Source organism: Ictalurus furcatus, chromosome 3, assembly GCF_023375685.1.
Source record: "Ictalurus furcatus strain D&B chromosome 3, Billie_1.0, whole genome shotgun sequence".
Lineage (NCBI taxonomy): Eukaryota > Metazoa > Chordata > Actinopteri > Siluriformes > Ictaluridae > Ictalurus > Ictalurus furcatus.
Genome location: NC_071257.1, coordinates 37,362,153 through 37,387,383, shown reverse-complemented (window position 1 = coordinate 37,387,383; position 25,231 = coordinate 37,362,153). Strand labels below are relative to the sequence as shown.

Genomic DNA, 25,231 nt, shown 5'->3' with positions numbered 1-25,231 from the left:
AAAAGGGTTCACAAACTTTCAAGCACCACTGTAGATTGCTTTATTGATCCCTGAGGGAAATTGTTTTGTCACAGCAGCAGACAATTACAGACATAACACATGACAATACAGACACCAAATACTAACTGACACAGACACACCTGTAAGTCAATAAGTAAGGTAGATGCATACAGTGTCATGTGGAATAATGTGTTCAGGTAATAAAGTGACAGTGAGTAATAAATAGAATAAAAACAGAACAGTAAAAATAAGTGTAGACAATCCGAGGTAGGCAGATATTGTGCAAAGTATAAAGATGTGTTGGAGGCGTTGTACTTGAGTAAATTGTATGGAGGCATGTCTGTGTGGCTACAAACATATGCAACAGCTAGTGGATGAGTTATAGATGCTGATGGCAGCAGGTATGAAAGACTTCCTGTACCACTCTTTGCTGCAGTGTGGCTGGATCAGTCTGGCACTGTAGATGCTCTGCTGACTGGTTAGATAGTCAAGGAGGGGTTAGAAGCTTACCCAGGATCCTCTTCTGAACAATCAGTTCCAGGGAATGTTGGTTGGTCCTAGTGACTTGTCCAGTGTCCCTGATCAGTTTATTCAGCCTGCTGGCATCTCCTGCCTTAATGCCAGTCCCCCAACACACTGTGGCACAAAAGATGGCACTGAACACAACCGACTGATAGAACATGTGTAGCATGTGATAATACTAGTGATAATTACTTAAATAGATTTACACCTGCTATGTAATTGAACATTCAGTTTGTACATTTTGTTCTGTTTTGGTGAGGCCCAAAGTGTCACTGCATTCTTTAGATATATCTGAATTGACATCATGTGAGTGCATCATCAGAGATGGCACAGTATTTTAAGTTTTACAATTATTAACATGCAAAAGTAATATTAAAACAACAGACTTCTGTTATTTTAATTCCAGAAAAAGTCTCACTGCTTTGTTTCCACCCTGCTGAGAGAAACTTCATAACGAGCAACATTAATTCATCAGTCATAATCCAGTCCCTCAATGATTAATCATTTTAAGAGTTAGACCAGTTCTCATAAGGAAGTGTTTTGTAAAATGTAATGTTTTTTCCCCCCAACATGATAATATAATAATAATAATAATAATCACAGTTACACATCTGATAGTTTTTAATTAACTTTGTGAAATTAACAAATTTTTCTAAAAGTTTTATAATCTGTTCTGGACAGGCCCAAAGCGTCACTGCATTCTTTTAATATATCTGAAATGACATCATGTGAGTGCGTCAGCAGAGACGGTGCAGTATTTTAAGCGACACTACAGACTGCAGGAAAGTGAAAATGAATTTCAGCACTACAGCAGAAGCTTTATTAGACATTTTATTAATTTCATTTTATAGAGTTGAAATCATTATTCAATTAAAAATAATTAAGCATTAAAAATCAGTTAAGAAAAACAAATCAATCCTATTAAGATATTTTTGTTAAACAAATTCCAGACTTGTTGCATGTCCAGGGTAAATTATTTACAATTATTTACATGCTAAAGTAATATTAAAATGACAGACTGTCTAGGCAGAAAGACAAAGACCAAACAAAGAACAAACACCACACCAGAGAGCTAAACACTTCATCAGTATTGTGCTTTGTGTCATTTTAATTCCCAAAAAGGTGAGATTTATCTCATCGCCTCGTCATTACTGAGAAATTTAAACCCTCCACCCTGCTGAGAGAAACTTCATAATGAGCAACATTAATTCATTAGTCATAATCCATTCCCTCAGTGACTAATGACTTTAATAGTTGGACCAGTTCTCATTAGGAAGTGTTTTGTAAAATGTATAAATGTTTTTTTTTTCAACATAATAATATAATACTAGTCACTGTTGCACATCTGATAGATTTTGATTAACTATTTTACACCATAGTAATTATTCTGCTGTAGTAATAGTGTAATTACATTGTAAATATTTACTGTTGTGCTAATAAAGGGTATTTTCCTAAACAGATGTTGCAATTTATGAATGAAAGGCAACAAGCAAAATAATGCAGTGATGTTTCGGGCCTCTCCGGAACAGAACAAAACGGCCAGACAGAACACTGAGTCATGTAACAGGTGTAACTCTTCAGTCTAAATAATAAAGGAAGAACTGCATTCTTTTAATGAATCTGATGTCACGTCATGCGATTGTGCCATGCCCGGAAACAACACCAAACCAGCACTTTGTTCTGTTTTGTTTTTTTAAGCCTCCTATATTGGATATAAAGCGATGCTGTAGACTGTGGGAACATGCAAATACATCACATATTTGTAACAGACGCTTTACTTATTTATTTATTTGTTTGTTTATCAACATTTTAGATTAAATTTCACTCTGTTCAAAAGGCTGAAATGTTGGTAGTACAACTGTCAATGTTGTTACCTTGTTATGTGTGTTCAGGGAGAGTTTTATATAATTTAGAGGTAGTGGTAGTATTAAAAGGCGTGATTATCTATGGCCATATAAATAAAATAAAAAATTTATCCAAAATAAAAAAAAAGGAAAATAAATTCAAAAGCCCACAGAAAAGAGAAACAGAGTAAATGTTCAGAGCAATTCAGACTGGGGAAATTATAAGGAAATTATTTTACAACTTATGCTGAACAACTTTAATTAAAAAGGTCTCTTTTCTAATATGAAGGAAAGAAACTTTTTTCCACATTTGTAGATTTTAAACCAACCCACTCTCACACCCAAAGCGTCAAATAGTGAAGCATTTGCAGAAGCCCTTAGCGTCACTGCATGCCTGCACTATACTGACTCATTCCCCATTCACACACACACACACACACATACCAATGTGTGTTAGGGCGGGATGGTATCCATCCCACTTGGGAAGGTGCTGCTCTCATTTCTTGCAGATTAGCACATAGTCTCAGAACAGGCCTAGTTAATCGCTGACAATCCAGAGCCAAAGCCAGGGAGCAGACAAGCAGGCTAGGAGTTATATCATACACTTTCTGTCAAACTGTCAATCAAAGTAGTGCGTGCTGATTTATGGGCCTTTGTGCTTCCCTGGCCGCCATTACTGTAGGTAACCTAATTTATGACCAGGGGTGGGGGTAACCCTATCGATGATATCAGTGGGTCAATCTGTCCCCTGTGTGTCTGGGCTGTGGTGGAGAGGGGGGTGTGGGTGAGTTGCCCCCAACAAAGGTATTGGGCATGTGTTTGTGTTACTATGTGGGGAGATTTTGTTTGTGTAACCACATTGTTAGAAAAAGCATGATGTTTGAATGTGTACATATATGAGTAGAATATTTGTTTGTGAAATAAATGAAAAATGTTGATTACGTTTTTTACTTGAATAAAAAGTTTAGGAGATAAAACTTTTTTTTTTAAAGAATCTGTTGAAAAAGAATCGCACGTATTACGTGTCTTTCAAACATAAAATTTTAGGAGGTAAAAATTATTAAAAGAGCTGTTAAGAAGAATCTGTATTACATGTCTTCCAAAAACATAACCCTTAGGAGATAAAAACGTTTAAAAGAGCTGTTTAAAAGAATCGCATGTATTACATGACTTCTAAACATGATCCTTATGAGGTGAAATGTTAAAGTGTTGGCTAAAAGAATCACCCGTATTGTTTAAACTAGAAGATAAGTTTTCACGAGATGTCTTCCAATCTCTGGGTAAAGCGTTAATGATGTTACAAATGATTCAGCTCTCTCTCTCTCTAAACCCCACCCATACACACATGTTTTTCACCGGCAGACAGTTTCTGTAGTTCGCATAAATTTATGACTCTACCAGCCTGTTCTGTAGGCTATGTGCATCTAATTTATGACTCTTTGTGGTTTTCCTGACTGACAGTTTGTAGGTACACCTAATTTATGAGCTCTGGTGACAGTGTGTGTGTGTGTGTGTGTGTGAGAGAGAGAGAGAGAGAGATAAGGTCATGTGCTTCCTGGGGGTTTGCTGACCAGAATGCTTACATTGTGTTTATGTTAATGAATTAAGGGACGAGTTGTGCGTTTCAGTGTTTTACGACCCCTATCAATGTGTACATTTGTGGTTTAAGTGAATCTTTGTTTATGAAATGACTTTTGTGGTAATTATCAGTTTGTGTAACTAATCTATCAGAAAATACTAGACCTGGTGAATGTGGTAGATGTGTTAGAATTGTGGACATTTTATGTGTGTGTAGCTACCTATGTGTATGATTTGTGTAATCCTTCTGTCAAGAAATGAACAGATAACATTTATTGCCTACGTTGTTGAGAAAAACACTGTGATGTGTAAAACATTTCTACAGTCCTTCAAGGCTGTATGATGTCGTTGAAATAAAGACCAAAACCATCTGTGTTATTCATCATGGAGACTGAAGTGACAATATGTCTGAAGAAAATTAAAAATATTTATTACATAGCCTACTTTCCAAACAAGACACTTTAAGGGTAAAAAAAAACCTTTTTAAAAGATGGTGTTTTAAAAGAATCGTGCATTTTGTTTAAACTATAAACAAGTTTTCAGAAAATGGTTTGCCAACAAGGATACTTACACAGAACTGTTGCTAAATACATAAGCTTTTGTCTATGCTCTATGCTATTTCCCACTGGCTGACAGTCAAGTCGTGTAAATTTATGACCTCTGTAACATTGTTTGATCTGAATGTGTGATCTTTCCTGGCAGTTGTCTGTCTGTGTGAGACAGAGACGTGTGATTTCTGGGGGGTTTTGCTGACTAGAATGCTTACAAATGTGTTTATGTTAATGAATTAAGGAGAGAGTTGTACGTCTGTCAAATATGTCTTGTGAATGGCTTTGTCAGGCAAAGAGCACGATGGCATGGAAAGAGTATACAAGAGTAATTGGGGTGAACTAATGCTTAAGAGTTCCACAGTACTTCAACTTGGGAACATTCCAACATGGCCCTCAGAGAGGAATTATCTTAGATATAATTTTATATATATATATATATATATATATATATATATATAGAGAGAGAGAGAGAGAGAGAGAGAGAGAGAGAGAGAGAGATCAGATCACCAGTCTGTCTTTACCCTCTCCTGATCTGGAGTCAAAATGATTACTTTTTATTTCCTTGTATGGGTTTATGACAGTGAGCAGTCATATACACTACAAGCCAAAGGTAGAGAAACAGTCGAGTTATTTTAAATGGTTCCAAATTAATTGAACAGTTAAGGCATATTTCCAACAGAACAGAATATTAGACATTTAGTGTAAACTAGTGTAAAAAAAATTCTCTGAAATATTTCAGTGAAAATATTTTTCCATATTAAATGCATTATATTCGAAATGATAGTACAGTCTTTGTTGATAAGTTACAAACTCATACTTTATAATAATTTGTTTAGGAGCATCTGAATCTGGCAAATAACTTTTATTCCATTTATGCATTGTGGCGACAGACCGACGGCCAGCGCACGGGAGACAAAGATCGCTCCTCCCGTGACTGCCGTGGTGGCGCTGAAGAGAGAGCTCCGCTTCAGCGCCACCAATGTTTTGGATGGCCAGAGAGCACGTGGCGGCGGGGCGGGGCTGCCGACACACCCACGGCTCCTGAATGGTGTACCGCGCAGAAGAATTCCACCATCCAGCAGGCGAGGGGAGAATATAAAAGGGCGATATTCCACTCGCAGAGGAGAGAGAAGTATCCGAGCATGTGTGCAATTCTCTGGTGTGTTTTAGGCGATTATTTTGTGACGGGTGCATGTCCGCTAATCACTGTTGTGTGTTTTCTGGTTTCAGACGAATCCGGTGCAAGTGAAGGCTCCGCCCCCTGGCTGTAACTGCAGACGGCTGAGACCCTCACCACCCGATTGCACTTCAACACACACACACACACCCACACATGCGCACCCGCACTCCCCTCACCGACCATCTTAAATAAAGATCCCTCCACGAACAACACTGAAACGGCCTCCTGTGTGTCTGTGCTCCGCCCACTGCGGGCTAAATTCCCTACAGCATGCAATAAAAGTTAATAAACAAATTAGGAAGAAATGACTTGTACACTACTGCTGCAGATATTAAATCAAACCATTTTGTTCAAACTTCAGCATGATCCATAGAGTAGCAGAAACTTATGGCACCTTATGAATACCATGTGAAGGATTAAGTTGACTAGTCACAGTTACAAAGACATGTCCTTGTGCAGGATCACCTTCACACCAGCATTGCCCATTTCATGTCTTCTCCCATGTCAATGTATAAGAAAAAGCAAAAAGTAATATAAGATATATAAGAATATATTTATGAAATATAAGACATTATAAGGAAGAAACATAATATTATTTAACAAGGTCTGCCATTCAGCCCTCTTAAGTGTAAGAGCATTATCAGTATTGTACGGCAATTGGGACAGTAGTTAGCGGCAGTTGGGACAGTAGTTAGCTTTCAGATGTCAGATGAAAAACAACTTTTTGAGTCACAGTGCCAAACTACTGGCAGAATATTTTGATCCTTATTTTTCAGCCTGAAGGACTGGCATTTATTTAATAGACAGATGGCACAGCCATATACCTGGTCAGAGGATTTAGGAATTTCTTTAAGAAAGGTTCATTGTTTTTGTTCTTTTATCATAGCTTCAGTTTATATACTTACTTGGTTAGTGACTTAAACTGTTTTATTAGGTGGTGACAGATTTCATTAACAGGGAATGATGATAGATGAAGATTAAGTTGGTATGCGTGTACAAAATTAAACTGTCTATATGTATATTTGTCTGCTATGTATCTATTTAAGCACTACTGTAATAGCGATATAAAGAGAGAGAGAGAGAACGAAAGAGAGAGACCCCATTATCTAATTCATAGAACCCCTTTCTACCTTTTCAAGTTCGTTATACATGCTTCTTTTCAAGCATTGTGTTCAGAAATTGCAAATCATTAATCTGAAGGTTAAGGGTTCCTTAGACTTTTGCTTCTTCGGCATCAACAAAGTCTAAACTCTTAAACAATATAACTGTCTGGTTGTGATCAGAATAAAAGGCAATGTGAAAGGTGACTTAATTCCCAATGAGATTTCTCTATGTTCTATATGACCTTTCTACAATATATGCCATTAAGTCCTAGTTTCCAGCCATCATTACAGCACGGGAGAGGAAATCTCGTTCATCAGATGTGTGATGTACATCTAGACAATCTGATAACAAACTACACACAACATTTATGTTGAGAAAATTCAGCTTGCTCTTTGTTCCCAAATAACATTGGATCAGATCCATAGTTTACATCTTCTGCCCACATGTATTTAATCTGTATTATAAGTACTGAACAAGTTAGAGGAAGAGAACGTGTAGCTTTACTGTTCATTGGAACTTTATTGTTTATTTGGATCTGTCTTGTTTCATTTTCATATTCAGGTTTTTTTTTTTTAATATACATTACATTATTATTTTTTATGAAGTATCTTCAACCTAGGAGAGTCTGGCATCTAACATAACGTATGAATGTAGGATCATGGATATTCACTATGCGCTCCTTCGGGCCCCCTAGTTGAAAAGAAAGTCAAACATGTTAAATCTTCAAAGGTCAGGCAGTGCCAGAGTAAGGAAAATAAAAGCACATCACCTATTTAGATTATATCTATGAATATGTTCACATTCAGTCAAGAAATGAAGCTCATGTTAAGGCTATTTCTTCCACAGATGTCTTCAGAGGAAATTGATGACCAATTCCCTAGGTATTGTGCCTCCATTTAAAATGGTATCAGGGGCACTTGTTGTACACTGGTTCTGACAGCACATTAAGAAGAACCACTGGACCTGTGTAAAACAGAAACTGTCACAATTCTGTTGCTTTCCACCTCAGTCTTTCTGGGAGTTGCCTGGGTTTCCTAGCACAGTCCTCAGGAATATAACATCTCAAGCTAACAAGTGTATCTGAGATTATAACACTTTGGTATGCAGACAAACGACAGCATAAAGGCCCTGAAGCAAGCCATAAGTCCAGCAGTTTTCGCATAACACCAAGACATACAAGGTACATGTAATCATGTGGAAAGCATGATACCATGCCAATTCCTGCATCTTTTAAAAGAGAAGCTTCAGTATGATGGTCTTCATCAGACATGTTGATAAAAGACTCATCAGTCCTATGTGGGCTGTTGATCTCAGGAATGGTTATTCTATGGTTGATGTACACACCAAATCGGATGCGCTTGTCACAACCTGAATAACCAGTATGTGATTTAATTCCCTTTATAAAAGCTCTAGTTGGAGCATCACACAGGATAGATGTGACTTTTAGGAAAAATTGCTTCCCATTTATGGCAAATCCCTTGCTTAACCCTTGCAGTTCACTGACTAGATCTTTCAAATAGTCAGTTTGTGATGTTGGCTTTGATTTACCACAGAATAGATCAATGACAACTGGTTTCTTAGTATAACCCTGCAGTAACCCTAGAATGGGCCAAAACTACAAAGATGAACTTTTAAACAGTGGTAAGCCATCAATTTTCAGTTGAAGTTTGAATTCATACTTCTCTGGAACATAAGACCAGGTTCTTTCCATGGTTTTGGACAAAGCTTTAAGAATACCAAAATAATGATATTTGCCACCAGCAACATTTTGCATATTATATGAAGTTGTTGTTTTTAGGCGAGTACTGCTGTCTTTTGGTAGAAAAGGATGATGAAGTTTCAAAATACCTAAAAGTGCAGTCAAAGCCACTAACGACACACTATAATTGACAGCCCAGTTACACAAAGACTCAGTAAGGGAAGGACTATATTCCCCGCCTTCATCTTCCTTGTGTTCTTCTTCAGTCCCTGACTCAAACAATGAATCATCCTCACTGACATCAACCCAGCTCAGTTCCTCATCTCACACTGCAGCACCAAGATCATTTTCTCCGAAATGACTTCCAAATGAAGTGAGCATTACATTGACCTTTTTTACTTTCCATCTTTCCCTCTTTTTCTAACATTCCGTCTATCCATAATTTTGTAATGACCTGTTTGTTGCTGGTTCCAGTGTTGTCTGTGGACAAATGACACACAAATGCATTGATGTCAAACCAACACACTATGTTTAAGAAAAATAAATAATACTTCATCTCAGTAATGATAACTGTAATATATGTATATTTTTGTTAATTTTCTTGCTTGCCATTATAGTTGAAAATAAAAACATAGCTGATTTGCACCATAATCTTATGTAGGCTACAGTAAACATTAATGTATTGAATTGCATGTACAACATGGAGAATCTGACCCAGAATGAGCACCTATATAAATGATACATTTGATAAATGCTGTTGTCAGTGTTCATGCAGCAGTTTAAAAGATCTACAAAAAACGAAAGAAAAAAAGATTTGGTATCAGATTCCAAACAGTGAGTGCAGATTATAGAGGATATGCATGGACGTCACTTTCCCACTGGGACACGCCCCTAGGGGAAAATGCGAAAACGGGAGTAAAACAAACTATTATATGCTTAATCCCAGTTTGGGATTAATCCTCCTTTTTTTATTTGTAAAATAAAATAAAACAAAATCTAATACAATCCACAACACACATATGCAAATGAAGGCATGAAACGATATCAATATATACGCATATATATATATATATATATATATATATATATATATATATATATATACACACTATATCAATCAAGTTCAAACAATCGTGAACTACACAACACCTAGCATAAAACATGAATGAAAGTCAGTTCTTGTTTAAATTGTTTTAACTACCTTTATTCAAAAAAAGAAAGCAGACACACTTTTTCGAAGTCTGATCTGAGCAAGTCTCAAACTCGCGTCGCCGGCACGGAAGACTAGCGTAGTTGGTAGCGTGTTCACACCTATGGTTCATCATATAAATTTGCATAATCATGTAATATAGTGTGATAATGAGTCTTTATTGGTCACATACACAGTAGAGCACAGTGAAATTGTTTTCTTCACATACCCCAGCCTGTCAGGAAGCTGGGGTCAGGGCGTAGGGTCAGCCATGATACAGCACCCCTGGAGCAGAGACGGTTAAGGGCCTTGCTCAAGGGCCCAACAGTGACAGCTTAGCAGTGCTGGGGCTTGAACCCCCACCCTTCCGATCAGTAACCCAGCGCCTTAACCGCTAAGCCACCACTGCCACCATGTAATCCCCACAATAGGAACAAAGAGAAAGCAGCTTACACTGTAGCAGTTAATGACACTTCATTAGCACGGATGGGCCTGGATGCTAATGGATTGAGGAACTGCGGCTGCTTTATCATTGCCCGAGGATTAGCATGTTAGCTATCCTGAGGTACAAATAGAATCAATAAAAAACTTCAAATCAATAAAAAAGTAAAAAATAAATCATCTACTACTGCATGAATGAACACACAATTTTGGCAGTTTTCACATCCTCCTGCCTCTTATGCGTATCATTAACATAACTAAATTAGCTAGCTACCTGCTAGTACACCATCTGATGTTATGTTCCTGTCGCCATCATACATAACATTATAAAGATATATATAAAAAAAAAAAAAACATCAAACAATACCGTAGACTGAAATTATAAATTTAAGTTACTTTCCCTCTTCAGCCAGCTGAATGAAAATGCAGAGTGACCACAGCCAGAGGATCCTAACTTTTTTTTTTCCAGGCGGCTGAGCTCCTTAATTCTAGCTGTGGCCCAACTGTGATGTAACAAACTCAGGCCGAAAGTAGATACACACCGCTACACCGAGTATGGACCTGCCGCAAGTACACCTGCTTTTAGCCGAGATTGGCCCACATAACAAAAACCGTCTGTCAGCCTGAAGTGGTGTGAGCAGTCGGCAGGACTCTGGGCCATTACCTTTTCACCAATACCGGCACTGGAAAAAAAAAAAAGAAAAGAAAAATAACACTTTACCGCCTAAACTTTTTATTCAAAGTCAAACCGGTCTCCCAAAAAACGTAATCACCATTTGTTTTCATTTATTTCACAAACAAATATTTTATTCATATATGTACACATTCAAATATCATGCTTTTCCTAACAATGTGGTTACACAAATGAAATACCCCCACACAATAACACAAATGCATGCCCAATTTTATCCATTGATATGCTTTTCAGACGTATTTCGCCCTAAAAACCAGGCTCATTAACATAAATAGCTTTGTTGGGGGCTACTCACCCACACAACCCCTCCACCACAGCCCAGACACACAGGGACCAGATTGACCCACTGATACCGTTGATAGGGTTACCCCCACCCCTGGTCATAAATTAGGTTACCTACAGAAATGTTGGCCAGGGAAGCACAAAGGGTCATAAATCAGCACACACTACTTTGATTGACACTTTGACAGAAAGTGTATGATATAACTACTCAGGCTAAACCGATCATGAGTCGCCACCTAGGTTCAACAATATTGGGACTGTGATTTGGAAATGTTTCTGAAATGGAAGAATGCTGATTTAAAAATACTAGAAATGTGATTTTCAAAGATGGATTGCTATCAAACAGTACACCCAGGGAGTGTGAGAGCAATGACACCAAATTTAACACACCTGCTCCCCATTCACACTTGAGACCTTGTAACACTAACAAGTCACATGACACTGGGGAGGGAAAATGGCTAATTGGGCCAAATTTGGACATTTTCTCTTAGGGGTGTACTCACTTTTGTTGCCAGCGGTTTAGACATTAATGGCTGTGTGTTGAGTTATTTTGAGGGGACAGCAAATTTACACTGTTATACAAGCTTTACACTCACTACTTTACATTGTAGCAAAGTGTCATTTCTTCAGTGTTGTCACATTAAAAGCTATAATCAAATATTTACAAAAATGTGAGGGGTATACTCACTTTTGTGAGATACTGTATATATAACATATTAGCCTTGAGATGTCCACCTCATTACACCGTGAGCCAAGCCTCAATGTACCTGAATGGAAACGGGAACTGAAATCGAAATACCAGGGAGTGAGGAACTCCGAATCACCAACACACATATCCGCCTGCCAATATAAAGGTCCTTAAATAATAGGGGCGTTCCCACCTCATTGGTCTGCCAAAGCCATACCTCGAGCAGAGCCAATAGGATTGTTAAATAACCTGCCACACTAAGTTATTACGTTTGGAGGTTTTTGGTTCAATTAACCTCACAGTCATGTCATGATCACCCTGTAGTGGGAGCTCTGCAGCCAGAACCGAACAGTGTACGGGGCTCGCTAGACTAGTCACATCCATAACCTTGCCTAATGCCTTCTCATTCTCACTAACCTCGACTAGAGTTTGGATGCTTGTCTCTAATTCTTAAATCTTCTTCATCCTGCCTAGCTATTTCGCTGCATTTATCGCATATGAAATCCTCACTGCTGACGGACAAAGCTATACTAAACATGTAGCATGTAGTGCAAGTAACAACAAGGGAGAAAGCCATGACTCGATGTGGTTATTATTTGTTTTCTACTTTCCTTAGTTGTTTGTTGGACTCAAAGAAGATAAAGCGAAAAAGAGAAATGAGATGGTACGCATGACCGCCAAATAAACGGACTAATGTAATGCTAACGGCTGTGCTAGCAGTAGCTGTTTAGGTCTAAAATAAAAAATAGCAGTGTTAAAAATCCAGATTATTTGTGATGCTAGATAATGTCTAATATATGATAACACTGAAGTTATAGTTAGCAGTTTAAAGAATGGTAACAGAGTACAGATTTAAAATACAGTTCGAACTTTCCAGAAGTGGCTCTTGCTTTGTTCACTCAAATCACTGCTCCTTGCACATGTATGCTTTTGTGTTTTTGCTTAACAGTTCATTGTATATGAATAACGGTTAAGTATTTACACAGTATTAATCTGTTCATTGAGACGAGATATGAAGCTATTATCCACAGACTCATACTGTACCTCGGTGAGACAAAGAGGAACTTTTTGCAGATTGTCTGCTAAAGCATTGTATATATATATATATATATATATATATATATATATATATATATATATATATATATATATATATATATAATTTTATTTATTTATTTTTTACACAAAAATTTAACCCTAAGCACAAGTTAACCCTAAAGTAAGAAATGCACACAATTTATGGCTGAGAGCAACATTCATTTGGGGACTACAATCTGTGGAGTGCAGCCATCTTATGCCATGTTCTACAAATGTATTATTAATTCTGGCTCACTGTAAAATAGATATGACTCAGTTTAACGTAATCTGAACTATATTAAATGGCGGTCATGTTTAGTGAGTATGTGTTCATTCTGCACCGATAATGAATTCATTTCAAATGATTCAAGCAATTCTATTTTTATTTGTTTCTCAGTATAATTGTCTTAATTCTTCTTGTATATTGTATACAGGAGGACAACCCCAGTGATGCCACTCAATACATCCTCTAGATCCTGGTCATCCATGGTGATGATGGAGAGGATCCAGAGGATGTATCCATCCTTCTTGAAGCCAAGGATATCTTGCCAGGATGTGGCAGTACTGATAAAGCTTGCGTGCTGCTTATGGAGCTGATTTATGCCCTCAACCTCATGTTTCAGAAACTTTTCCTAGAACTAGATTGGATTAAACTGTCCCCAAAAGTACAAGCTTTAAAGTTGAAGTTGCCGTCTTAAATGCTATCGCCATGTCAAGTACTCTTCAAGCTTGGTTGCTGGCACACCCCAACTCAGTTTTCTTCAAGTTATTTTTTCAGTGTATACAGATACATACATACTCATGTATTTTCGCATGCTTTTGTCTGCACTGTCCCTTACCCCTATACTGATTGTTGGGTGGTAGATAGGACATTTCTGTAGGGGAACAATTGTCATCGATATTAATAATTTTAATTAAGATAGACCAATTACTTTGCCTCAACTTAATGCTTTATCAGATAAAAATAAAATGATACCCATACATCGACATTATTCGATTAGCTTTATTATAAATAGCTTTAATAAATATGTTACATTGATCAATATAAGTTAAATTACAACATAACTGAACATTAGTTTGGACAGTATATATACATGATCCTGTTTAATAATTCACTTTAATAGACCATATGTAGCTTACTTTTTGTGTACTTAGTTGAAATAAAATTATGTGCAAATAGAATGAAACTAGTTAAATAATTAAATAGGTATACAAATAAAAAGAAACTTTATAATGAAACAGATAAATAAACTATATATATACGAAATAGAGTCTAATAGTTGTAAATAATATTTTCGTGAAATTATTTTACAATCTAACTGTTTTTAAAAGAGTCCATTTCGTGTTGTGTATTGGACATTGTAGGACCGTCTTCTGTTGTAGCGTCTCCTTAAACCAGCACAGCAGCCACACAGCAGACACTGAATGAGACAGAGAGAAACAAGAGAGACAAGGGGGAATAGATGAGAGATTCTGATTAACTATTCAGTTGTTGCTGTAATTAAATAAATAAATAAAAATAACTTATTCAGTGCATGTAACTGATCGTGGGATATACTCTGAATACCGAGTATATCTCATGCCAAATACCAGGTTTAGAAGAGATTTTGGTGACACTTACACAGAGTAGAATCCAGCATGGTATGAGAATAATGACTATACTGCAGGGGATAATGATTCCCAGGATCCATGCAGAATTTCCTCCAGTGGTGGTGGTGTTGCTGTGTGCTTGCACTGTGGGCCTCAGGACTACATGGACAGTGGATTCGGTTTGAGCAGCAGGAGTGGTGAAGGTCGACAACCCACTAATGTTGAGCATTGCAGAAAGAAATCCACTTGGTGTCCACTTGGTGTCACCTTCCACAAAGATGTATTCAGAATTAGCCTCAATTGCTGTACCATTAAACCTGGAGGAAAAGAAAACGGTTTTAAAATAGTCTGTATTCAGTTCTGATTTATGTTATGTATGGTGTCCTTTGTCCCATGGCGTCCTTTGTCCCATGGCTTTGACAAAGAACTATTTACAATGAGCTGTCTCTCACTGAAAAAGCTCCTCTGGTCAGTGATGGAATCTTCCAGAATAAAATTTACAAATCCTACTCTACATTGTTGTGGGGGTTCATGCCTCTATAGACATAGCTGTTCTGATGGTCTTTGTAGTCCCTTCTGTCCAAATCACAGCTGTTAATGTTCCCCAGTTTTAATCTTGGTTTCATTCCTGGCTTTGTTTCAGTATTAGACCTAACATTGCTTCCTAGCTTTTGGAAATTTTAATCCAATTCATACTGATTAGTGGAGGATCAGATTCTTCACAAGAGGGGTGGTGTTCAATTGCATAGTTGAAAACCAAATCAAAGGGACACTAATCATCAAATCACGACATCAAAGCAAGTTGAAAATATAGTCACTACAGTCATTATGTATGTTGTTAGTGATGTGTGGATTCACCAATCAGGAATCAACAATATCTAATTTTATCTCAGTCAGAAGTATACTCTGGTGCCACCCCTGCATGGTGTGGTGACAAAATGTATTGCAGGAGAATGTTGCTGAATTGAAGGTTGTGTAAGTGCTGTCCAGCAAATAGGGTCAGGTTCCTTAGAGCACTTTTTTTAGTAGACCTGGTCTGTTAAAGAGGTGCTGCTCTCCTGTCTAGAAATCTGTCTAACAATGTTAGTTAATGCATGTTGCCAGGACCCAGGTAAACATGCTAAAGCAACCATGCATTCCTTTCTACACGAGAGATGCAGTCAAAGCTAAAATTAAGGAACTCTTAGAGCTTGGTATTATTGAACCTGTTACTGGTGCAACTCCATGGGTGTGATAGTCCCCAAGGCAGGCAAATATATCAGACTATGTCTCGATATGAGACAACCAAATACAACCATAATGCATTGGTGATACACAATTCCTACTGTGGATGAATTGCTCCCAGCTTGTTAGGAAGCTGAGGTCAGAGCACACACTCAGCATGATATAGCACCCCTGTGTATTGTAAGTAGTGTACCTGTTATAGTCACACAAGTTTATATGACTGTGAAGGGGGGATGTGATATATGTAAGACAGAAAAGATGTAATGAAACATAGTGGATGTCAGAAGAAGTAAGGTGTGTTCAGAGCAACTCGTGTCCCAACCCCCATCCCACAACCAGCCACCCTCTCACATTCTAAAAAATCTTAAATTAAACCAGACTTTCACCAGATAATTGTACAGTCTTGCTCCTGCAGTTTGAGGGTTATGTTACTTAGCCTTGTTTGTATTGTGCTTTACTTTCTTGGTTTTGTGTGCCTTGTTATTGAGTTTGAGTTAGCCTAGCCCAGTCTCATCCAGATCGCCTGACTTATTGCATTCTACATCTTTGTGAATTGCTCTGTGCTTTAATTTGTTTGCTCATGATTTACACAATAAATCTATACTTCCACACATCTGTTTGTAAGAAAACCTCTAAATCCTTCAAGAATATTAAGCCAGCCCATATTCAGTCCTTTACCTCTATTACTAAACTATCCCTGTGAAAGTTATTTGCATCCTAATGGTACCATTTCTGAAATTCTTGACCATCTGTTCATTCTAAGACTAGACTCATTCCAACAGTTCTCTCCAATGCTGAAAGAGCTGCTCATTTTACTCAGTTTAGTGTAACGGCACCAGAGAGAGTTCGTAAATCAGTATCTCACAGATCACTCTTCAATTTTATTCTTAAAAGCTAATGTTTAAAATGATCATTTTTAACTATTTTGTAAAGCAGCACTGGGCTTGAGAAAAGAAGGCACTTACGTGTAGTTTGCTTGTGGAAAGACAAACGCAGGAGCATCTTTCACATTCAGAATAGTGTTCAGCTAATAAAAGGGAGTAAAAATAAGGTTTAAATGAACATAGTCAAAATAAATCTTATTTTACTGTGTAAAGTCATTTTGGGACAGAGAACAATGGCTTACACTTACCAAGCTGTTGATGGTGTTTTGTATTAAAACATATGTGTCATTCCTCAGCTGAAGGTCCTTGGAGATGGTCACATTGCTGATTTGAAATGCAAAGCTTATAATGTAGGAGTTGTTGCCAATTTCTGAAAAGAATATAACAAAATTATAAATGAGACCTTCAGAAAAAATACATTATATTTAAAACATTTTTCATTACAATTTCAAGACTCACTTTCATAGACGACATTCTGTATGCTCACAGGATCACTCAGTTTTTGTGTTACAAGAGCTCGTACTTTTCTGATCTTTGAGTCCAGCAGAGCATTAGCAGCATTGAGAACATCAGCCTCACTAGGTACTCTAGTCAAGTTCTTAAAAACTAGACGAATACGTATCACGACATTCCCCAATCTGAAGTAGGAGGAAAAAAATACAAAATAATTAATAAAAGAAATCAAGAATAAGAGGGAGATAAAGAAGAATAGTTAGCCACTCATTAAATAAATAAAGTAAAGAAGGGATAATGATGTCACGAGTTCCCCTTTAAGCAGCGCGCTGTGGAGCATGTGAGCGTGCGCGCACGAGCAAGTGCGCGAGCCCCTGCTTTTCCCTTGTTGACAATCGTAACGTTTCGACATGTGCATTTGTTATGTTTCTGTTATGTCTCCTCCCTGTTCTGTCATTGGCTATTGTTTCACGTGTGTCTGAATTGCCCTCAGCCGTCAGCTATTACAACGCTGATTATGTTTGTATATATACCGCGCGCCTCCCAGCACACAGCGCGGAATATTAGATATAGTAGAATACGTCAGAGTCAGAGTCAGAGTCAGAGTCCACTGGTTTCTCCGTTCCTAGCATCTCGGCATTGTTTATGTTTCATGTTTTGTGTCTCGACCCAGTTTTCTGTGACCACGACCTTGCTTCCTGCCTAGCCGTGTGTATGCCTGTTTGCCGATCGTCTGAACTTTGCATGTTACTGGATTACGTTTTTGGATCACGTTTTGGATTTACCTGTCTGTGACTCTCTTAAATAAAACTGTTCATACTGCACTTGCATCTCTCCGTTACGTCACGATACGTGACAAATCAAAAAAAATCAAAATAACAAAATCTATCATGAATTTTAACTACATGACATTCATCACACGGTGTGAGAACACACAGATTAAAAATACAGACGTGAAATTGATATCAGGACACTTACACAGGTTTAAGGTCATTCAGGAAGGCTGCTGGTGTTTTGGTGTCTCCGTTTTGGAAGTAGTAATCCATATCACCATTAACCTGGTTTCCTGAACTCCTGTTACCACTAGAAGAAATCACAAACATCACAACACAATTCACTATACAATAAGAATTACCAAAAGGTATTTTGAGAGGGGAAAGAATACTGCTGTGAACTTACGTGAAGAAAGAGCTATGGGGTTTGAATGGTTCTGCACCAGGTTCATTTAGAAGCATATTTACCTGGAGAAGGAAAGATAAATAATCAGATTTTCTGTGAGATATAAGAACATTCCATTGTACTGTTTGTGTAAATATTTTGTCAAATTACAAATAAAAAGAGTTTCATAGATTTTCAATTGAAGAATATAGATATCATATAGGATGGATATTCCTGACCCTTTAAGTCCCCCATTAGTGTCCTATATTTGATTACTGATTCATGATCTTGATCTGCTTCTTTTTCTGCATCTGCTTTCTAGTGGATAATATCCTTCAGGATATTTGTTAGGATGGAGATGTGCACAAGGCGATGTACACTCACAGCATTATTGATGATGTTCTCCACTTGGGTGTAGGTGTTATTCCTGAGGTCAGGCTTCTTAGACATGCTGATGTTACTGATGCTGAATGTGAAGTTGACTGCATAGGAGGTGTCTGAAATTTCTGTGGAAGAAATCAAATGTCCATAAGAATGTTTTAGCTCTCATATGGATAGGACAATGATATGAAGAGTTGTAGCTGTAATATGTATTAGTAAAGAAAACATACTCTCGTAGGTGAAGTTCAGCACTTTTACAGAGTGACTGAGTTTTGTGAGTCGAGCACTGAGAAGAGTATGGGTTGTGTTGAGGACCAAACTCTCACTGGGAACAGGAGAGGAGGAATTGAAGACCATCCTGGTCTGAACCACAGCTGAACCAGATCTGAAAAGACAAAGCATCATTATTATTTGCAGATACAAAACTTTATGCTGATTATTTTTCACAATCTGGATGATAATTAAATTTTCCATTACATACACATGGTTGAAATGATCTGTTATTAAATATACACTAATAATCAGATATTAAACACAGAGTGTGAGAACATACTGATTAAATAAAAACTTGTGAAATTGATATCACGACACTTACACAGGTGTTAGCTCATTCAGGAAGGCTGCTGGTGTTTTGGTGTCTCCATCTTGGAAGTAGTACTTCATATCACCATTAACCTGGTTTCCTGAACTCCTGTTACCACTAGAAGAAATCACAAACATCACAACACAATTCACTTTACAATAAGAATGACCAAAAGGTATTTTGAGAGGGGAAAGAATACTGCTGTGAACGTACTTGAAGAAAGAGCTCTGGGGTTTGAATGATTCTGCGCCAGCATCATTTAGAAGCGTGTTTAGCTGGAGACAGAAAGATAAATAATAAGTTTTTCTGTGAGATATAAGAACATTCCATTGTACTGTTTGTATAAACATTTTGTCTATTACAAATAAAAACAGTTTCATAGATTTTCAATTGAAGAATATAGACATCATGTTTTATATGTAGGATGGATATTCCTGACCCTTTAAGTCCCCAATTATAGTGCTATATTTGATTAGTGATTCATGATCTAGCTCTGCTTCTTTGTCTGCATCTGCTTCCTAGTGTTTTGACCTTTGATGATTACCCCACTGTGCGTCTGCCCTGCCTCATACAACCCAGGGGTTAATGTGTTGACTTTTACACTATTTGATTTTTACAACTGTTTTTATTAAACGCTGCAATGGGATCCAATGCTATCTCTGGATATTTGTTAGAATGTTGAAATGCACATGGTCTTGTACACTCACAGCGTTATTGATGATGTTCTCCACTTGGGTGTAGGTGTCGTTCCTGAGGTCAGGGTTCTTAGACATGCTGATGTTACTGATGCTGAATGTGAAGTTGACTGCATAGGAGGTGTCTGAAATTTCTGTGGAAGAAATCAAATGTCCATAAGAATGTTTTAGCTCTCATATTGATAGGAAAATGATGTGAAGAGTTGTAGCTGTAATATGTATTAGTAAATAAAACATACTCTCGTAGGTGAAGTTCAGCACTTTTACAGAGTCAGAGAGGTTTGTGAGTCGAGAACTGAGAAGAGTCTGGATCGCACTGAGGACCAAACTCTCACTGGGAACAGGAGAGGAGGAATTGAAGACCATCCTGTTCTGAACCACAGCTGAACCAGATCTGAAAAGACAAAGCATCATTATTATTTGCAGATACAAAGCTTTATGCTGATTATTTTTCACAATCCTAATGAAAATTCTATTCACCATTACATACACATGGTTGAAATGATCTGTTATTAAATATACACTAATAATCAGATATTAAACACAGAGTGTGAGAACACACTGATTAAATAAAAACTTGTGAAATTGATATCAGGACACTTACACAGGTTTAAGCTCATCCAGGAAGGCTGCTGGTGTTTTGGTGTCTCCATCTTGGAAGTAGTACTTCATATCACCATTAACCTGGTTTCCTGAACTCCTGTTACCACTAGAAGAAATCACAAACATCACAACACAATTCACTTTACAATAAGAATTACCAAAAGATATTTTGAGAGGGGAAAGAATACTGCAGTGAACTTACATGAAGAAAGAGCTCTGGGGCTCGAATGGCTCTGCACCAGCGTCATTTAGAAGCATGTTTAGCTGGAGACAGAAAGATAAACATTCAGTTTTTCTGTGAGATATAAGAACATTCCATTGTACTGTTTGTGTAAACATTTTGTCTTTTACAAATAACAACATTTTCATAGATTTTCAATTGAAGAATATAGACATCATGTTTTATATGTAGGATGGATATTCCTGACCCTTTAAGTCCCCAATTATAGTGCTATATTTGATTAGTGATTCATGATCTAGCTCTGCTTCTTTGTCTGCATCTGCTTCCTAGTGTTTTGACCTTTGATGATTACCCCACTGTGCGTCTGCCCTGCCTCATACAACTCAGGGGTTAATGTGTTGACTTTTACACTATTTGATTTTTACAACTGGTTTTATTAAACGCTGCAATGGGATCCAATGCTATCTCTGGATATTTGTTAGAATGTTGAAATGCACATGGTCTTGTACACTCACAGCGTTACTGATGATGTTCTCCACTTGGGTGTAGGTGTCGTTCCTGAGGTCAGGGTTCTTAGACATGCTGATGTTACTGATGCTGAATGTGAAGTTGACTGCATAGGTGTCTGAAATTTCTGTGGAACAAATCAAATGTCCATAAAAATGTTTTAGCGCTCATACTGATAGGAGAATGATGTGAAGAGTTGTAGCTGTAATATGTATTAGTAAAGAAAACATACTCTCGTAGGTGAAGTTCAGCACTTTTACAGAGTCAGAGAGGTTTGTGAGTCGAGCACTGAGAAGAGTCTGGATCGCAATGAGGACCAAACTCTCACTTGGAACAGGAGAGGAGGAATTGAAGACCATCCTGGTCTGAACCACAGCTGAACCAGATCTGAAAAGACAGAGCATCATTATTATTTGCAGATACAAAGCTTTATGCTGATTATTTTTCACAGTCCGAATGAAAATGTAATTCTCCATTACATACACATGGTTGAAATGATCTGTTATTAAATATACACTAATAATCAGATATGAAACACAGAGTGTGAGAACACACTGATTAAATAAAAACTTGTGAAATTGATATCAGGACACTTACACAGGTTTAAGCTCATCCAGGAAGGCTGCTGGTGTTTTGGTGTCTCCATCTTGGAAGTAGTACTTCATATCACCATTAACCTGGTTTCCTGAACTCCTGTTACCACTAGAAGAAATCACAAACATCACAACACAATTCACTTTACAATAAGAATTACCAAAAGGTATTTTGAGAGGGGAAAGAATACTGCAGTGAACTTACGTGAAGAAAGAGCTCTGGGGTTCGAATGGCTCTGCACCAGCGTCATTTAGAAGCGTGTTTAGCTGGAGACAGAAAGATAAATAATCAGTTTTTCTGTGAGATATAAGAACATTCCATTGTACTGTTTGTGTAAACATTTTTTCTTTTACAAATAACAACATTTTCCCAGATTTTCAATTGAAGAATATAGACATCATGTTTAATATGTAGGATGGATATTCCTGACCCTTTAAGTCCCCATTATAGTCCTATATTTGATTAGTGATTCATGATCTAGCTCTGCTTCTTTGTCTGCATCTGCTTCCTAGTGTTTTGACCTTTGATGATTACCCCACTGTCAGTCTGCCCTGCCTCATACAACCCAGGGGTTAATGTGTTGACTTTTACACTATTTGATTTTTACAACTGTTTTTATTAAACGCTGCAATGGGATCCAATGCTATCTCTGGATATTTGTTAGAATGTTGAAATGCACATGGTCTTGTACACTCACAGCGTTATTGATGATGTTCTCCACTTGGGTGTAGGTGTCATTCCTGCGGTCAGGGTTCTTAGACATGCTGATGTTACTGATGCTGAATGTGAAGTTGACTGCATAGGAGGTGTCTGAAATTTCTGTGGAACAAATCAAATGTCCATAAGAATGTTTTAGCACTCATATTGATAGGAAAATGATGTGAAGAGTTGTAGCTGTAATATGTATTAGTAAATAAAACATACTCTTGTAGGTGAAGTTCAGCACTTTTACAGAGTCAGAGAGGTTTGTGAGTCGAGCACTGAGAAGAGTCTGGATCGCACTGAGGACCAAACTCTCACTGGGAACAGGAGAGGAGGAATTGAAGACCATCCTGGTCTGAACCACAGCTGAACCAGATCTGAAAAGACAAAGCATCATTATTATTTGCAGATACAAAGCTTTATGCTGATTATTTTTCACAATCCTAATGAAAATTCTATTCACCATTACATACACATGGTTGAAATGATCTGTTATTAAATATACACTAATAATCAGATATTAAACACAGAGTGTGAGAACACACTGATTAAATAAAAACTTGTGAAATTGATATCAGGACACTTACACAGGTTTAAGCTCATCCAGGAAGGCTGCTGGTGTTTTGGTGTCTCCATCTTGGAAGTAGTACTTCATATCACCATTAACCTGGTTTCCTGAACTCCTGTTACCACTAGAAGAAATCACAAACATCACAACACAATTCACTTTACAATAAGAATTACCAAAAGATATTTTGAGAGGGGAAAGAATACTGCAGTGAACTTACATGAAGAAAGAGCTCTGGGGCTCGAATGGCTCTGCACCAGCGTCATTTAGAAGCGTGTTTAGCTGGAGATAGAAAGATAAACATTCAGTTTTTCTGTGAGATATAAGAACATTCCATTGTACTGTTTGTGTAAACATTTTGTCTTTTACAAATAACAACATTTTCATAGATTTTCAATTGAAGAATATAGACATCATGTTTTATATGTAGGATGGATATTCCTGACCCTTTAAGTCCCCAATTATAGTGCTATATTTGATTAGTGATTCATGATCTAGCTCTGCTTCTTTGTCTGCGTCTGCTTCCTAGTGTTTTGACCTTTGATGATTACCCCACTGTCAGTCTGCCCTGCCTCATACAACCCAGGGTTACTGTGTTGACTTTTACACTATTTGATTTGTACAACTGTTTTATTAAATGCTGCAGTGGGATCCAATGCTATCTCTGAATATTTGTTAGAATGTTGATCTGCACATGGTCATGTACACTCACAGCGTTATTGATGATGTTCTCCACTTGGGTGTAGGTGTCGTTCCTGAGGTCAGGGTTCTTAGACATGCTGATGTTACTGATGCTGAATGTGAAGTTGACTGCATAGGAGGTGTCTGAAATTTCTGTGGAAGAAATCAAATGTCCATAAGAATGTTTTAGCTCTCATATTGATAGAACAGTGATGTGAAGAGTTGTAGCTGTAATATGTATTAGTAAAGAAAACATACTCTCGTAGGTGAAGTTCAGCACTTTTACAGAGTCAGAGAGGTTTGTGAGTCGAGCACTGAGAAGAGTCTGGATCGCACTGAGGACCAAACTCTCACTTGGAACAGGAGAGGAGGAATTGAAGACCATCCTGGTCTGAACCACAGCTGAACCAGATCTGAAAAGACAGAGCATCATTATTATTTGCAGATACAAAGCTATGTGCTGATTATTTTTCACAGTCCGAATGAAAATGTAATTCTCCATTACATACACATGGTTGAAATGATCTGTTATTAAATATACACTAATAATCAGATATGAAACACAGAGTGTGAGAACACACTGATTAAATAAAAACTTGTGAAATTGATATCAGGACACTTACACAGGTTTAAGCTCATCCAGGAAGGCTGCTGGTGTTTTGGTGTCTCCATCTTGGAAGTAGTACTTCATATCACCATTAACCTGGTTTCCTGAACTCCTGTTACCACTAGAAGAAATCACAAACATCACAACACAATTCACTTTACAATAAGAATTACCAAAAGGTATTTTGAGAGGGGAAAGAATACTGCAGTGAACTTACGTGAAGAAAGAGCTCTGGGGTTCAAATGGCTCTGCACCAGCGTCATTTAGAAGCGTGTTTAGCTGGAGACAGAAAGATAAATAATCAGTTTTTCTGTGAGATATAAGAACATTCCATTGTACTGTTTGTTTAAACATTTTTTCTTTTACAAATAACATTTTCCAGATTTTCAATTGAAGAATATAGACATCATGTTTAATATGTAGGATGGATATTCCTGACCCTTTCAGTCCCCAATTATAGTGCTATATTTGATTAGTGATTCATGATCTAGCTCTACTTCTTTGTCTGCATCTGCTTCCTAGTGTTTTGACCTTTGATGATTACCCCACTGTGCGTCTGCCCTGCCTCATACAACCCAGGGTTACTGTGTTGACTTTTACACTATTTGATTTTTACAACTGGTTTTATTAAACGCTGCAATGGGATCCAATGCTATCTCTGGATATTTGTTAGAATGTTGAAATGCACATGGTCTTGTACACTCACAGCGTTATTGATGATGTTCTCCACTTGGGTGTAGGTGTCGTTCCTGAGGTCAGGGTTCTTAGACATGCTGATGTTACTGATGCTGAATGTGAAGTTGACTGCATAGGTGTCTGAAATTTCTGTGGAACAAATCAAATGTCCATAAAAATGTTTTAGCGCTCATACTGATAGGAGAATTATGTGAAGAGTTGTAGCTGTAATATGTATTAGTAAAGAAAACATACTCTCGTAGGTGAAGTTCAGCACTTTTACAGAGTCAGAGAGG

At 37.5% G+C, this 25,231-nt stretch overlaps 1 protein-coding gene across 1 annotated transcript; it reads right to left on the bottom strand.

The window, feature by feature from the left end:
- Positions 1-13,836: 13,836 nt before the first annotated feature.
- Positions 13,837-18,629, bottom strand: LOC128606172 (uncharacterized). Its single transcript, XM_053622232.1, has 8 exons — positions 18,543-18,629; positions 18,180-18,241; positions 17,979-18,083; positions 17,007-17,185; positions 16,796-16,917; positions 16,629-16,690; positions 14,471-14,756; positions 13,837-14,270 (listed from the first exon to the last, which is right to left on the bottom strand). The coding sequence occupies exons 1-8, from the start codon at positions 18,606-18,608 to the stop codon at positions 14,175-14,177; spliced, it is 978 nt and encodes a 325-aa protein (XP_053478207.1). The 5' UTR covers positions 18,609-18,629; the 3' UTR covers positions 13,837-14,174.
- Positions 18,630-25,231: the final 6,602 nt, after the last annotated feature.

Coding starts and splice junctions, on each gene's coding strand:
- LOC128606172 (XM_053622232.1), bottom strand. CDS start 18,608: ATGTCTAAGAAGCCTGACCTCAGGAATAACACCTACACCCAAGTGGAG. Junction 18,084..18,179: donor CCCCATAGCTCTTTCTTCAC/GTAAGTTCACAG, acceptor GATTTCTTCTAG/TGGTAACAGGAGTTCAGGAA. Junction 14,757..16,628: donor TTTCCACAAGCAAACTACAC/GTAAGTGCCTTC, acceptor CTTTTCCTCCAG/GTTTAATGGTACAGCAATTG.